Raw genomic sequence first — 17,160 nt, 5'->3', positions numbered from 1 at the left:
TCTTCTGGGTGTTTTGGGACATCCTGGGAGGGAGGCAACTATGCATGGGTCCTAGAGGAATGTTTTGCGACTGGACAGCTACCTCTTTCTTGATGCAGTGTGTTCAAGGTCCTGCTGCTAAAATTGGAAGCCCTTCACCTATTTAACAGCTGGCATTCACTCTCCCTCCCCAGCACAGATTAGAAACTTTTCACCAGGGTGTTCTCATCTCATCCAGCATCTGTGATCATATGATCCACCCTGACTAGCTGTACACCGTCCAAGGCTGGATGATTCATTTTTCCTCAGGAGACTGGTCTGTAGGGTGCCTTCCCATCAATCAGGAGAAAGCATTCAACAGAGTTGATCGTGAGTACCTACTTGGGACTTTGCAAGCATTTTGGTTCAGGACTCAGTTCATCGCCTGGAACTGATTTCTGTACACTGTCCTGGGAGTGTCAGAGTAAAGGTAACCAGTCTCTGACACCGTACCTTCGCTTTCAGAGAGGAATGAATCAGGGCTGTCCTTTGCTCAGCCAGCTTTATTCCATGTGTGTGTAGCCTTTCTGATGCCTCTTGTAGTGGAGGTTATTGGGGTTAACTCAACATTCCTGAGCACTGGGATGTTCTTCTAGCCTATACTGATCACATGTTCCTCATGGCCAGGCTGACCTGGGGAAGATGCACGAATGACAAGCAGTGTATTTGGCCGTGTCTTCCGCCAGGATCAACTGGGCCAAACTTTCCGGACACCCAGTCTGTGGTGGGTGGATTGCTTGCTGGAGGCATTATGAGGGTTCACCTGGAGCACTAGCCATCTCTGCTATTTGGGGGTCTACCTTTGCCCAGCAGAAGAACCCTGGTTGGCAAATTGGCAGGAGCTGGAGGCCAAACTCTTGGCTTGCCTAGGCTGCTGGATAGGACTGCTCCATGTGCTACCTTAGTGGAGCCAAGCACTGGTCATAAACCAACTGATGGCCTCCATGCCATTGTACCAGCTGGTCCTTTTGACCCTTGTCCTAGTTTTGTCACAAAAGTCCATAAAGTGTTGGTTCATTTTTTCTGAGACAAAAAGATGCACTACATTGCAGCAGAGGCCTGTGTCTCCATTAAGGAGGATGGTCAATTGCAGGTGTGCTTCTGTACCCAGGAGATGGCTTTCTACCTTCAGACCTTGTAGTGATACTTAAACATTTTTCTGCCAGGTGTGTGACCTCAATTATGACACGCAGCTGCTGCTTATTGACAGTGAGGTCTGCAAGTCGCCCCGAGGACGTTGCCTGTCAACAGGACCTATCAATGTCTGGAACATGGTTGACTCACACTAGGCCTTCCCACTATCACAAGCAGCAATTGTCATGAATCTGCATCTTCACCCTGCAAATTTAAGTAGGTGGCGAAGGGGAGGGCCATGGCAGCGAGGGTGACCAGAATCAGCGAATTGCTGGTGGAAGAGGCCTAGCCTGGATAGAGGCCCAGGAATTGACAAGCAGGGTGGCAGTAGACATGTAGCTTGTGGCCATGTCATACATTGCCTGAAAACGACGGTGCATGGACCCAATATTGTGCACCAGTTACAGGAAGCTCAGGCATGTGATCAAATTCCCATCTCTGTGTACCCGATTGAACAGAATTTCATTTGGCCCCAAGGTCCTGAACCTCCCTCGGGTGCCTGTAGCCCACAACCTGAGCCACCTCCTGAATATGTGTTCTGTGTCTTTCAGGGAGGCAAAACAACAATTCGTGTATAGGCTGCTGCTGCACACCATCCACCACGACTCTTACACCTGCCGCCTGGATATGCCTTGGTGTTCTTATTTGTTGTGGCGGGGGATGCAGGGAACCCCTGTGGACTATCTACGCTGCAGTCCTCCCTCTTTCCCTCAGGGACCTGGGATGGATGGTGTCACATGTAGTAGTCCCATATAACTGCAGATTGGGGCAGATCATGGACTCCCAGCCCAATCGTTCATTTTGCAGCGCTGTTCTGTCCATGAACCATGTATATATCAGTTGTGGGTGTTAGCACTCACTTTCTAGTTATTTGAAAACATTCTGTAACATTCTGTTGTGTTCTTGGTTGCACTTCGGCCCCATGCTCCTGGTTTTTAGGCACTGGTGTGGAGGGGTATGGTCAGATCAGAGAACCTCCTTGTGTGTCTGCTTCTGGGCCTGGCCAGGCTGGCAGTAAACAGCTCCAGGTAGCAGGCTATGGAGATGGTCATTTCTGCTGACTGCCTGCCCCTCTTTTGCAGTTTGTTTGAGCCTGGGTGTCCTTGTAGAAGGAGTACACAGTGTTAACTAAATACTCTTGATGCCTTTAGGGAGAGTGGGCACCATGGGGGAGACAGTGCTTTATCTCTCAATCCAACTCCATTTTGATTTTAGGTCCCTCTCTCCCTCCCTAACACTCCCCTCACTTTTTAGGTGATAGCATTGGTCTTAATAGGCTTTCTTGTTAATTAGCCAAATGGTGTTTTCTGCTGGTGGAAAATATGAATAATAAAGCCTATGCACAATGATGTCTTTTTACTGTATGACTGTATATTAAAAAAGAATTTTATGCACAGCCATAGGTGATTTCAGAGAAAAAAAAATGAAAATAAAAATTGAGCAGGAGGGGCCCCTCTTGCAGCGCAGTGATAATGTCCTTATCCCTGGACCAGGAGGCCTGCATTCAAGTCCTACCTGCTCCAGAGGTATGCACTGACTTCTCTGAACAGGTTGATTAGGCAAATAGCAAAGAACAAAAACTGCTCTGTTGGGACTCTATTGTGGGACAGGGGTATTGTAGCTGCCTCTGAACCTGGAGGTCTGGGTGCAAATCTCAACTGCTGTTAGAGGTGTGCAACAATATCTCGGAATCAGTTGCATAGAAAAATAGGTTCAATTTAAAAACAATTAAGAAAGGTCCCGTTGCGTCTTATTGTTGCACAGAGTAGTGTCCCTACTTCGGGTCCTAAAGGCCTGCGTTCAAGTCCCACTGGTCCAGACATATGTAACAACATCTCTGAACAGGTGGATTAGAAAAATAGGCCCAATTAAAAAAAGGCCCTGTTGGAAGCATTGTTAGGAAAGAGAGATCCCAACTACAGTGAGACACACAGTCCGAGTGAATATATAGTTCAAGGAATTTGGTGGCAATCCAGGAAGTTGGTGCAGAGAGGAACAAGATGATTTTTGTTTGCATTGATTTGTCTCAAAACTTGTAAGGATTTTTAACAGGATAATTGGAGCCCAGGTTCAGATGCCCAGCATAAAAGCGACATCACAGGTAAACTGTATGTTCATTGGTTGGTAATAACCATTGACTTGGCTATGTATTGTAAGTTATTTTCAGATTGAAGGTAAATTAGGGGAAATATTTGCAGGCCTACAAACTAAAGACCAGTGTAAACTTTTTAAAAAAATCAAATTAGGAACTGAGAAATTCGGAAGAGATGCCAGGTCAGGTGATGTGTTGTAACAACATGATGTCGGAGCTGGTGGGCCCCACTGTGATTCAGAGTGACCACATTTGTAGCAAGTTCTTCACTTGAGGAACTCTGACTCAGAGTTGATGAGTTAAAGTCTGATTTTTGAACACTGTAGTACATCAGAGAAGGAGAGTGTTTTTTGGATGCTGCGCTTCAGAAAGCAGTCAGACTCATCTTGTATCTCAAATTCAATCAATCAATCATCTGACAGGCACAGGACAGGAGGGCGTAACTATAAAAGAGGGAGGTAGAGGGATCCAGGAGGCAGCGTGGAAGGAGCTTCAGCCCTTAAGCTTGTCCATCAGGTTTGAGATCCCTGCTCCCTGTGTGGTTGAGGGTGGGGGCTGTATAGCACGATGGTAGAGAGACCCAATCATGAAGGTGAAGAAAAATGTATTTGTAATTGGCGATAGCACAGTCAAAGGAACAGACACTCTTCTCTATGGCCAGGGTCTAGGGTCTACAGGCTATGTTGCTGCCTGGTGGCCAGGTTCAGGAGATCTCATCTGAGCTGCACAGGGAGTTGGATTGGGAGGAGAAAGATCCAGTTGTCATGATGCATCTAGGCACCAAAGTTTTAGGTTTAAAGAGAGAAAATGAGCAACACAGGACTAAATTAAAAAGCAGAACCAAAGAGGTAATAATCTATGTGTTTTAAAATGGTCATGATAAAGGATAGGCCTGTTCCAAAAATTAAAATGGAGTAAGGCCAATTTTGATGATATTAGGCAAGAGCTTTCAAAAGAAGACTGGGAAGTGTCTATTCGCAGGCAAACGGGGCAGTTGGAAAGTGGAAGGCCTTCAAAAATGAAATAGAGTCACCTCCGCTCGGTTCGTAATAAACAACTGCACCTCCCAGTCACAAACCATTTTAACTCCCCCTCCCATTCCTTAGACGACATGTCCATCATGGGCCTCCTGCAGTGCCACAATGATGCCACCCGAAGGTTGCAGGAACAGCAACTCATATTCTGCTTGGGAACCCTGCAGCCCAAATGGTATCAATGTGGATTTCACAAGCTTCAAAATCTCCCCTTCCCCCACTGCATCCCAAAATCAGCCCAGCTCGTCCCCTCCCCCCACTGCATCCCAAAACCAGCCCAGCTTGTCCCCACTTCCCTAACCTGTTCTTCCTCTCACCTATCCCCTCCTCCCACCTCAAGCCACACCTCCATTTCCTACCTAGTAACTTCAACCCGCCTCCTTGACCTGTCCGTCTTGCCTGGACTGACCTATCCCCTCCCTACCTCCCCACCTATACTCTCCTCTCCACCTATCTTCTTTTCTCTCCATCTTCGGTCCACCTCCCCCTCTCTCCCTATTTATTTCAGCACCCTCTCCCCATCCCCTCTCTGACGAAGGGTCTAGGCCCAAAATGTCAGCTTTTGTGCTCCTCAGATGCTGCTTGCCTGCTGTGTTCATCCAGCATCACACTTTGTTATAAAGGAACAGTGACCATTGTTGCCGAGTTTACAGATGTCACAAAGATGGGCGGAGGGGCGGGTAGTGTTAAAGAAGCAAGAAGGCAGAAGAAGGACTTAGACATGCTAGTTGACAGGGCATACGAGTAGCAGATAGAATACAACGTGGCAAAGCGTGAAGTTATATATTTTGGTAGGAAGAACAGAAGTGTAGAGCATGGCCTAAACAGGGAAAGGCTTTGGAAATCTGAAGTACGAAGGGACTTGGAAGTCCTGGTCCAGGATTCTATTAACGTTAACAAACAAACTCAGTAGGCCGTTAGAAAGGCAAATACAATGTTGGCATTCATTTCAAGATGGCTAGAATGCAGGGATATACTGCTTAGCTGTATAAGGTTCTGATCAGACTGCATTTGGAATACCGTATACAGTTTTGGGCCCCATATTTAAGGAAAGTTGTGCTGGAATTGGAGCGGGTTCAGAGGAGGTTTACAAAATTGATCCCAGGTTTGAAGGGCTTGTCACTTAGGGAGCAGTTGAGGACTGTGGGTTTGTACTCAATGGAGTTTAGAAGGCTGAAGGGGGTGTCTGATTGAAACTTACAGGATACAGAGAGGCCTGAATACAGTGGGCAAGTTTCCACTAGCAGGCGAGACTATGACACAGCGGCACTGCCTCAGGGTGAAAGGACAATCCTTTAAAACTGAGGTGAGGATGAATTTCATCAGTCAGACGGTGGTGACTCTGTGAAACTCATTCCCACAGAGAACTGTGGAGGCCAAGTCACTGAGTGTATTTAAGACAGAGTTGAACAGTTTCTTGGTTTAGTAAGGGGGATCAAGAGTTATAGGGAGGAGGTAGGAGAATGGGAATTGAGAAACATATCAGCCATGATCAAATGACAGAGCAGATTCAATAGACAGAGTGGCCATAGTTCTGCTCCTTTATGTTATAGTCTTATTTGGAGCAGTTTAGACATGCAGTACAATAGCTTTTTAAAATACACCATTAAATGCACTAATAAAAGTTCAAATAATTTAATCTGAGCAAAATTTCTTTCCTAATTTCTTCATACATGATCATGATTTCCACTCATATCTTCCTTTCCCATCATCAAAATGATATACTTCAACAAGTAATAATATGGATTAACTATGACATTGTTATTTTTATTCTGCAGCTATATCATAATAATAAAATATTCTAGTTTATATTCTTAAGTCTAATATTTATCAACTAAAATACAGCAAATGTGTAGAAGTAAATTTATTAAATGATTAGAACATCTGATGGAAAATTGAATTACTAATGTCTACACTGTCCTTATTTCATACTGTACCAAATTTTCTCATTTTCCATTCTAAAATTGAAATAAAACGCAGATAACCAAATAACTTTCAATGTGATTATGTTGAAATAAAAATGCTGCACTTAAGATTATACATAAGTGGAGTTAAAGACAGCAATTGCATTCATGTATTTTTTAAAATCAGACTAATATTGAAAATGCATCACACATCAAATAAAGCAAACCTTGAATGTTACAGGCCAATTTTATGGAATTTGAATTTTCTTCAAACTTGTTTTCACATATATGAAGAGGAACTTATGATGTACATAACTAATTAGTTCAAACTTCCAAAATATCAATAACTTACTTTCTCTGCAGTCTTGAAATACTGTTTGACGAGATCCTCCACTCTTAATGTTAATACTTCTGTAGATTTATTTGCAATTTTTTCAAAATTAATCTGCACATCATCTGTGAAAATCAAACAAGTCAACAAACTGTCAATCACAAAGTTACGGTACAATCTATCCATCAAAATAATTGGCTGGCACTGACCATTGTAAATGGTGCAAAAAATTCAGGAAGAGATCAGAAGTATAAACACCCAAATATTACTGCTCGAGTAGCACTGCTCCACCATTAGCTTTGCCAAGAATAACATGTTGCCCTTTGCCTCCACTTTCTGTTGGGATACTAGTTGCATTTTCTTCATTATTTGCAAACACAACTTGCTTCGGAAATCTAATCCTTGGCATTGGAAGGTCAAGTACCCTGTTTAACATGTTTATTACCTCTCCTCTCCTCCAACAACCGAAGATCCCACACTATTTCAAGAAGACCATCGTCGTCCCAGTACGTAAGAAAGCTCATGCAACATGCCTTAATGACCGCTGCCCAATGACTCTGACCTCTGTAATCATGAAGTGCTTCAAGAGTCTGGTCATGGCCCACATCAACTCAAGTTTCCTGGCCTACCTTGATTCTCTACAATTTACCGACCGAGGTAACACGTCCACAGTAAACGTCATTTCCATAGCGTTGCACACATTCCTGAAACATCTGGGCAACGAGGATACCTACATCAGACTCCTACTCATCAACTACTGCTCCACATTCAACATCATTATCACTTGTTGGCTGATCTCCAAACTCCGAGACCTAGGTACTGGGGCCTCTGCAATTGGATACTAAGCTAACGGACTCTCAGACTGCAATCAGGGAAGACAGATAACTGCAGCTCCTCCATGATAATACTCAACACTGGAGACATCAGGGTACATTGTCAGCCCTCCTGCTGAACGGCCTGTGCACCCATGACTATGTTGCCAAAGTCGGAATGAATATCATCTAAGTTTCCTGATGACGCCACCCTGGCAGGGCGGATATCAAACAGCGACAAGTCATAACAAAGAAAGGCTTGGTGCCGTGGGGCAATAAGAACAACTCTCTCTGAAAGTCAGCAAAACTAGAGAACTGATCACTGACTTCAGAAAGAAGTAATGTGGACACACACACATACACTCCCCGCTGCCCCGCCCGCAGTCTCGCAGCCCCCCCGGATTGTCCCACCTCCCCCCCCCCCCCCCGCCCTGCCCCATCTCACCCTGTCCTACACCCACAGCCCTGCCCCCTGCCCTACCCGCCCAGCCTCCCCCCACTCCTCTTTCAGAAATGTCTAGGCCCAACACATCAGCTTTCCTGCTACTCTGATGCTCCTGGGCCTGCCGTGTTCATGCAGCTCTACGCCCTGTGATATCAGTGAATAATTTGCTGCAGGATTCCCATCTCTGACCTGCTCTTGTAGCCACAGTATTTATATGGCTGGGAGTGTTCAGTTTCTGGTCAATGGCAACCTCAGAATTTTGATAATAGGGAATTCAACAATGTTAATCCCCCTATTCATCAAAGACAATGCTTAGATTCCCTCTTGTTAGGAATGGACATTGCTTGGCATATATGTTGTCTCAACTGTGGCTTTCAATGGTCATTCCCCAGATGTTGTCATGGGCTGACATTTATGGCAGTTAGATTGGTGAAGACATAGTCAAGCTAGCTTTTCCATTTGATTCTCAAACCACCTGCTGACACTGTCTGGCAGTTACATCCTTTCGGACTCAGCCATCTCAATCATTAGTGGTACTACTAAGTTAATTTTGGTTATGGACATTGGGATCCTTCACCCAAGTGTGCTTCTATGTCCTGTCACCGACCATATAGAGGATTACGGATTCATTCAGTGGAGGGCAGTGTTGGGTGGTAATCAGCATGATCTTTTCTTGCTCATATCTGACATGATGCCATAAGACTTCATTGAAAGTCATATTGATGACTCCCAGAGCAACACCCTCCTAACAATTTAAACCACTGTGCCTTCACCTCTGAAGGGTCTGTCCTGTTGATAGAACAGGACATATCCAGGGAGAGTCATGTATAGTTGCACTCACAGATAATGTCAGACTGTTGTTCCACTTGACTATTGGATAGCTCTCCTAATTCCGGCACAAAGCCCCAGGTGCCAGTACTGACCACTTGGCAGGGTCAACATGTCTGGGTTTGCTGTGGTCATTTCCAATGCCTGGATCATGCCGAGTGGCCCAACCAGTTTCAGTACTTTCTTTTAACTTTGTAGCAGTTTAGTACATCTGAGTGACTTGCTAGAGCATTTCAGAGTTGTAGTTAATAGCCATCAACATTGCTATGGGTTGGGAGTCACACGTAGACCAGATTAGGTAAATGAATTAGTAATCCAGATGGGTATTCCAACAATCAACAATAATTACAGAGTCACCACCTTTTAATTCCAGATTTTACTGAATTCAAATTTCGCCATTTGCTACGCTGGGATTCAAACTCCTGTCCCTGAAATTAGATAAAAACTAAAAAATCCAAAAAACCACTTCCGAGGAAGGGTCACTGGACCCGAAACGTTAACTCTGATTTCCCTTCAAAGATGCTGTCAAACCTGCTGAGCGTTTCCAGCATCTTCTGTTTTTGTTTGCCCATTCGCCTGGGGCTCTGCATTAGTTGTTCAGTGACGTTCCATTACTGCCTCCTCATGAAATTGCAGTACAAAAGTCCATAGAATGTTTCTGGGACGGTGCAAATTTAACAAATGTGTGTTGCTGACCAAACAACTCAGGCCTACCTTTTTTATCGTTCTGATGTCTATGCCGGAAGAAGTGAATAATGTCTTTAGGGTTGGCAACTCGTTCAACAAATTTCTGGCTAAATCGAAGAGTGTTGAAAGGTTCAAAACCACCGCTATAATCCACCTGAACCAATTCAAAGAAAGGAATCATAAAACTGATCACAATTTATATTTCAATATGGTTCAAATCATTTGTGAACAAAGTCAGAAGTTTTCATGTTCAACAACTCTCTTGGTATTTTTTAGATTCACAGAGATGTTAATTTGCCTAGAATTCAAAGCATGTTGTTACTCATAAAAATAACAACTGAAATCTGCACATGACAATTGTGCTCGTAGTATTTTTCTCAACTATGATCAAACTAATATGCAAACTGTCCAGAACATTTTGTATCCAACAGCCAAATATAAACAGCTTAAAAATTTACCAAATAAAATTTTCTGAAGAACTCAAATTAGTCTACTGCAGGACAATTCAGCATGTCAATTTGCTGTAGTTTCTGAAATTTGACATTAAATTTGATTTCAAACAACATGTTTGACTCATTTTCATGGTTAAAGCCTTATAAAATAAGACATGCGTTTAGACTGCATTTTTCACAATCACAGGACATTGCATTAAGTTTTACAGAAATTAAATACATTTGAAATATAATTAGAGTCATGGGAAATAATTCACTTGATTAATCTCCTTAATGTATATACTTACATCAATTAACACATCATTTTGTCAATCATCCCTGCCCTATCTTAATATACTATCACTGCTACTTGTCCATCCTTCATACAGCCATCTAGGTTGAAACAAATCTTCAATTTAGAAAAAGAAATTTCAATCCACATTTTCACTACTTAATGTAAAAGACTCTTCATAACGGAGAACCTTTCAGTATCTAGTTCTGTGATTTCACATATAATGGCTCGAGTCTTCCTTAAATCATATAGCTGAAATCGCCTGCACAACTGGACCAAGATAATCCTTTAATCTTTGATTAAGAAGGCATCAAACAAATCCAACCTCGGGGTTTAAAAACACAACTGGAGAAAGGCCAATTTCACAGGTTGAGAATGGGTCTGACACAGGGGAACTGAATTGTGCGATTAGCAAGCGTAATCATAACTGAACAATGAACTGCCTTTAAAGGACTTGATGGATCAGGTACAGTTGAGGCACAATCTCACAAATGTGAAAAAGAAAGACAAACTAAGCCTGATGAGGAAAGTGATAGAGTCAGAAGAAGCAGAAAGAGAGCTGACATGATAAATATTAGGCTTATAATAGAAGTGAGAACCAGGATGGAAAAATACCTCCTCAGTGAAGTAACAGGCAGACTTAGGAGAGAACACAAGAAGCAAATGAAGGTAAAGTAAGGCTCTAAAAGTTGTCTGTAATCAGTGAAATAGGAAAAGGGCAGTAATCGGAGGAGTGGGGGCAATTAGGAACCAAAAGGAAATCTACATATGGAAGCTGAGAGCTGAGTTAATATACTAAATATGCTGTTGAATCTGTGCTTACCAAACGAGATGCTGAAGTCAAAGTGAATGAGGTAGTTGAGATACTAGATGAAAAAAAATATAGTTTACGGAAGCTGGTTATATCTAAAATTTATAAGTCACCAGAAGATGTATCCAAGGATGCAAAGGGAAGCAAGGATAGAATTTACAAAGGAACAAGCCTTCCTCCTTCAATAGATGAGCACCGCAAGATTAAATCCTTTTTAAAATTTGATTTATCAATTTTAAGTACAGCTAGGCTTTCCAATAGCATCTCTTCAGCAATTTTTAGTCCATCCAGTATCTCAGCTACGTCTATCACTTTTTAAAAAAGGATGTAACAGTGTAATCAGTTTAACCTAAAAAAGGTTAAAAATCACAGATACATGATTTTTGTCTGCAGATGTTGATTCTTTGTTGCTACTTAATTTTTGGCACGGATATGTGATTTCGTGAATTTTGATTTTGCGAGAGGATTTACTGTACTTGGACAAGTATGTTTTTGTTAGAAGTAAAACTTCATTAACAAAATTGAGTAAGCTTTTTATTAAACTGAGATAATTGGAGCAGTAACATAAGGAAAATATGGTTGCTGTGGTACGTGTTGGATTTTCAAAAGGAATTTGATAAAATGTCATATAGCAGGCTTGCCAGAAATATTAAAGCCCACAAATAAAAGGGACAGTGTCTGTATATACAAACTTAGCTTTTCTTTCACTCATTTGTAGGACATGGGCATTGCTAGTTGGCCAGCCTTTATCTCCTGTACCTAGTTACCACTGAGAATGTGGTCATGAGCTGCTTTCTTGAACTGCTGCACTGTAGGCTGGCCCATTTATCTGCTGTCCTTGTCCTGCTGAATGGGAATGGTCATGGGTTTCAAAGGTACAGTATAAAGGTCTTTGGTGAGCTTCTGCAGTGCACCTTGTAGATAGCACACACTGCTGCTGCTGAATGTCAGTGGTGGAGGGACTGGATACTTGTGAATGTGATGCCACTCAAGCAGGTTACTTTGCTCTGAAAGGTGTCAAGCTTCTTGAATGTTGTTGGACCTGCATCCAACCAGGCAAGTGTGGAGTCTTGTAGATAATGGACAGGCTTTGGTGAGTCAGGAGGTGAGTTACTTGCCACTGTATTCCTAGCATCTGACCTGTTCTTATAGCCACTGTGTTTACATAGTGAGTCCAGCTGAGTTTCTGGTCAATGGCAACCTAAAGGGTATTGATTGTGGGGCATTCAGTGATGGTAACATTACTGAATTCAAGAGGCAGTGGTTAGAATGTCTCTTATTGGAGATGGTAATTGTCTGTCATTTGTATGGCACTTGTCAGCCTAAGCCTTGGTATTGTCTAGGTCTTGTTGCATTTAAACACAGACAGCCTCAGTATCTGAAGAGTCATGAATGGTGCTGAATGTTACACAGTCATCAGCAAACATCCCCACTTCTGACGTTTTGAACAAAATGAACAAATGAAAAAGTGCAGCACAGGAACAAGCCTTTCAGCCCTCCATGCCTGTGCTGACCATCATGCCCTAATTAATCTAAAAACAAAGCTGCCTTTTTTTGATCCGTGTCCCTCTAAAACCTCCCTATTCATGTACCCATCTATGTGCCTCTTAAATGGGTTTGGTGTGCCCACTTCCACCACCTCTTCTGGGAGTGCAATCCAGGCTGCTACCACTCTGTGAAAAACTTGCCTCACACATTTCCCTTAAACTGTCTCCCTCTGACCTTGAACCTGTGCCCCTTGTAATTGAAATTACAACACTGGGAAAAGGCCTGACTACCCACCTTATCTACACTTCTCATAATTTTGTAGATCTTTAACAGGTCTCCTCTCAGCCACCATTTTTCCACTGAAAACAATCCTAGTCTTTTTAATCTTTCCTCATAGTCAATGCCCTGGAGACCAGGCAACATCCTGGTGAACCTTCTCTGTACTCTCTCCAAAGCTTCCACATCCTCTGCCACTGTGCCCTAACAAGGGTTTTATAAAGCTGCAATATGTTTTGCCAACTCTTGGGCTCCACGCCCCGGGTGATGAAGGCAAGAATGCCAAATGACTTCTTAATCACCTTGGCTATCTGTATTGCCACTCTCAGGGAACTGTGGACCTGCATGCCCAGGTCCATCTGAATGTTACTGTTCCTAAGGGTTCTGCCATTTACAACATTATTCACACCTAAGTTTGATCCTCCAAGCTTGCATTTGTCTGGATTAAACTCCAACTGCCATTTCTGTGCCCAAATCACCTATTTATGTGTATCCTGTTGTATACATTCACAATCCTTTTGATGGAGGGAAAAGTCATTGATGAAACAGCTGAAGATGGTTGGGCCTAGGACACTACCCTGAGGAGCTCCTGCAGAGATGTCCTGAAGCCAAGATGTCTGTCCTCCAACAACCAAAACCAATATTGTTGCTATACTGGAAGAAAAGACTGGAAGCAGGGTGAATGGCTGTTTTTGATTGGAGATAAGGTGGTGTTCTCGAAGAACTGCTCCAAGGAACAATATTTTGCTTTATGTATGTCTCAATGGCTTAGGCATGGAGATATAGGGCATAATTCCAAAGTTGAAATATGACAAAAATTCTGGATGTATTGCAAACTGTGGCAGAGGATAGACTTCAGCACAAACAAGTAAGTACACTGCGGAATAGGCAGACACATGATGCATGAAATTTTATGTAGAGTAACGAGAGGTGCAGAGATGTTTATTGCAGTAATAAGGAAAGGTAATGGAAAATAAAAGGTAAAATTCTTCTGAGAGTGCAGAATGCACATGTACGAGTCTTAAGGTGACAGTGCGAGTGAAGAAAGTTGCGAGAAAGGCATATAGGATCTTGGGTTTTATAAGTATAGGAACAGCATACAAAAGCAACAAAGTGCTTTGGCCTCAACTGGACTAATGGGTACGGCGATTTATAGAGAATAAAAGAGCGTTAGAAAGCATGCAAAACGTGAATTTCAAGTGAATTCAAAGACTTCAGTTACATCAATAGACTGAGGAAGCAGGAGTTGCTATAATTAACAAATTTAAAGGATGATTTGATAAGGTGTTCAAAATCACAAGGAGTCTAAACAAAGTAGATAGTGCAAAAACGTTTCTGTTGGCAGCAGATTCAAAAACAAGAGGACACACATTTAAAGCCGTTAGCAAGAGCAACAGTGGCTAGATGACAAAAGTCATTTTTATATAGCATGTGGTTAATATCTAGAATATACTGCTTGAGGATGCTGGAGGCAGATTCAGTTGTAGCTTTCACAAAAGGGAACTCATTAAGTGACTGAAAACAAATCCAAAGGGCTCTGTAGAAAGGGCTGTGAATAGGGGAAACTAAATTTCTCTTTCAGGGAAGAAGTCCAGTACATTTTCAACAGGCTAAATGATCTCGTCTGTGCCATAATTACTTCTTTACCACTATACCGCATCCCCACGTTAAAAGGCGCAGATTTCTTGTCCGAGTGTCAAAGTGCCTAAAATTAGTGAACCCACAACTGAGCCTTTACCAAGGCATCTATATTCCCAACTTTAAGAAGGTCAAAACAGAACTCAAAATGTGGTTTGACCAAGTTGCCGCACATTAAAAAAAAGGCTAAGGTTGGCTTGAGCCATGATAGAACAATGGCAATATTAAATTGGCAGTCGATTTTATACTATAATGGATTTGCTTTACCGTTCCCTTTAATGATAATCTTTATGGCATTGATTATACACCTTCAACTGATTCATTCACTACCACTCCCAAAACCTTATCCTGTGTTGGAGCCTTGAGGATTTGAATGTACTTCAGACAGAATTGTGAATATACTTGTGACACGACTCAAAATAATATCTATTCCTGATATTCTACCATGATAGAAATAACTTTTATCATCTCAGTTCTTCAAAATTAACTTTAGTTTCATTTTCCGGCTTACGCACTTTACCTGCAACTTTTAAAAAAAGGCTAAGCCAATAAAAAAACAACACTGACTCTCAATCTTATTAGAGGCTTTTCTGGTTGACGAGAATTTCCAATACGTTCTCTTTCAGCAACATCCAACATTCCTTCCACCTACAAAATAATTAGAGATAACAAACAAAATGTGTTATTATTTAATTAGTTGGAAAGAACTATTGTTCAATACAAACTAGTTCAGAGTCTCTATTCATTGCAACAATCTCAATAGTCACTCCATTCTGTAGATATTTACCACGTATTCTACTTAAGTAAGTTATAACATTCTCAAACAAACCATAAAAGAAGTACACAATTATTGAGCATACCTGTATGACCCATAGCGCAAACATGATGACATAAGTGTAAATAAGTTATACAGAATTCAATGCTGTCAAGCTACAGCAGCACAGCATTTCTAGAAGTGCAGGGATAGATTTAGAACTGTGTTGTCAATTGTGAAAAAATTCATTCTCTGGAAGAGTGGAGACAGCTGCATGCTTACGGTGTCCAACATGAATAAGTTCATTTTGTAGGTGAATCTGTTGTCTTTCTTAAGTGTTGATACAGGTCAATTTATGATTGCAAACTGCTTAATGTGCTGTGTTAGCACTCACCCCTGCCCTACAGTTCATTAGATGGTTCCAAAATCTATTTTCATGCATTACTGTTACCATGGTATGTTTGTTGTAATTTATTAAAATATTTACAACTTCTTGCTACTTTGATTGAACAAGATTACAACAGAGATTACTGAACGGGCAATTCAAGTATCAAGTCCACCTATTTATACTTAGAACATAAGAATATGTGAAAATTTTGCGCATCACTGCCAGGGCTCCTTTATAGAGAAAACTGCTGCTTCCAGGTGAATTAACATTGCTGAATCGACACTGCCCTGCAGTTTGCTATATCCCTAAAAAGATTCTTTGCTCGTACTCTTATTTCCTTTTTTTATGATCAATGTGAATAGTTGGATGACTGTCATTTCACTCACAAAATCAGTTTACAGGGAAGTTGATCAACCAGCTTAACAAATCATTACAAGTGCAATAGCTACAAACAAATTAAAGTGAGTAATTTAATCGATGAAAGAATTCAGCTTAATTATGCTTAAATACTTAAGGCTCCATATGATTACATTATGTTATTATTGCAAATGAATGTGGAATTTAGAGAAAAACAAAGTATCCTTAACTAAACATGAATGATTTTTGACAGAACCAACTCAAAAACATTGAGAACGGAATCACTCTAAAGAAGTATGATAAGTAAGAATACATCAAAGATCAATTCCAAACCCTTCAGCTCCTATTTTCTAAATTAGAATATTACACTTGTAATAATGTGTTAAGTTGGTTGATCAACTTCCCTGTAAACTGATTTTGTGAGTGAAATGACAGTCATCCAACTATTCACATTGATCATAAAAAGAAGGAAATAAGAGTACAAGCTCATTGAAATATTTTAATCATGTTTTGTTCTAGTTCCAGATGTCCAATGGCAGGCATCATACATTGCTAAGTAGGTAGTAAGCGAGCCAAAGGTTTCTGCTAAAACCATTAGGAAATTAGGAACGATGCAAGCATTGCAAACGGCACCCTCACCAATATGCAATCTTGGGAGAAATGTGCTTAGACTAAGCTCAGCACCATCTTCTGATTTAGGTCGAGAAATGACTTATTGTATTCTATTGACTTACCTTCTCTTCACAGAAAGCCTCTATTTTCTGTGTGACTCTGGGGTGATCTGGGTTAAATATATCAGGACAATCTGCAAGGATAACATCCTCAATAAAGAACTGGCGAATTGTTTTCAAAGGAATCTTCCGCATGTTCATTTTTTTTCCTTTAATTCGTAACAGCCCAACATGTCTACAGATGAGGAAGAATAAAACATTTTAAATATCAGCAATAATGTCATCCATATTGATCTCACTTGATTGTAACTCAATTGTGCAAGTTCTAAAGGAGTTCATCAGAGATATTGAAGTGAATGTTTAAAATCCATGCCGAGCAACTCAGCACATAAATCTGACAGGATTGGTAAGATGACCTCGATGTCCAAATTACTTGTATACCCAGTGCACAAATCTCTGTACTAGTAGTACCACATCAGCACTTTTTAAAGAAGTTCTGGATGACAATCAGATGTTTAAAAAGTGGAATATGCTTAAAACTCAACATGTTTAAAACTCAATATGTTTCAGAGTGCAATTTAGTTACTGCAAGCAAACAGCAAACCCAGAAATATCAATGGGATGAATGAAAAATTGACAAGGAAGGAAACATAGAACATAGAACAGTATAGCACAATACAGGCTCTTCAGCCCACAATGTTGTGCCAAACTTCTACCCTAATCCCAAGGTCTATCTAACCACTACCCCTACTTTATACTATCATCCATA

The 17,160-nt window shown here is 41.3% G+C and overlaps 1 protein-coding gene across 2 annotated transcripts in view; it reads right to left on the bottom strand.

Annotated features, from left to right (window-relative positions):
* Positions 1 to 17,160, bottom strand: part of mre11a (MRE11 homolog A, double strand break repair nuclease) — a 100,382-nt gene that overhangs the window by 50,951 nt on the left and 32,271 nt on the right. For both annotated transcript variants that reach the window (XM_048533545.2, XM_048533547.1), the window contains 4 exons: positions 16,455 to 16,626; positions 14,789 to 14,869; positions 9,313 to 9,439; positions 6,535 to 6,638 (listed from right to left, as the gene is read on the bottom strand). In XM_048533545.2, the coding sequence (XP_048389502.1) occupies positions 6,535 to 6,638; positions 9,313 to 9,439; positions 14,789 to 14,869; positions 16,455 to 16,626 (484 nt within the window). The remainder of the gene's footprint in view (positions 1 to 6,534; positions 6,639 to 9,312; positions 9,440 to 14,788; positions 14,870 to 16,454; positions 16,627 to 17,160) is intronic.

This window comes from Stegostoma tigrinum, chromosome 6, assembly GCF_030684315.1.
Source record: "Stegostoma tigrinum isolate sSteTig4 chromosome 6, sSteTig4.hap1, whole genome shotgun sequence".
NCBI lineage: Eukaryota > Metazoa > Chordata > Chondrichthyes > Orectolobiformes > Stegostomatidae > Stegostoma > Stegostoma tigrinum.
Note: the sequence above shows the minus strand (reverse complement) of the source record. Positions and strands in the feature narration are given on the sequence as shown.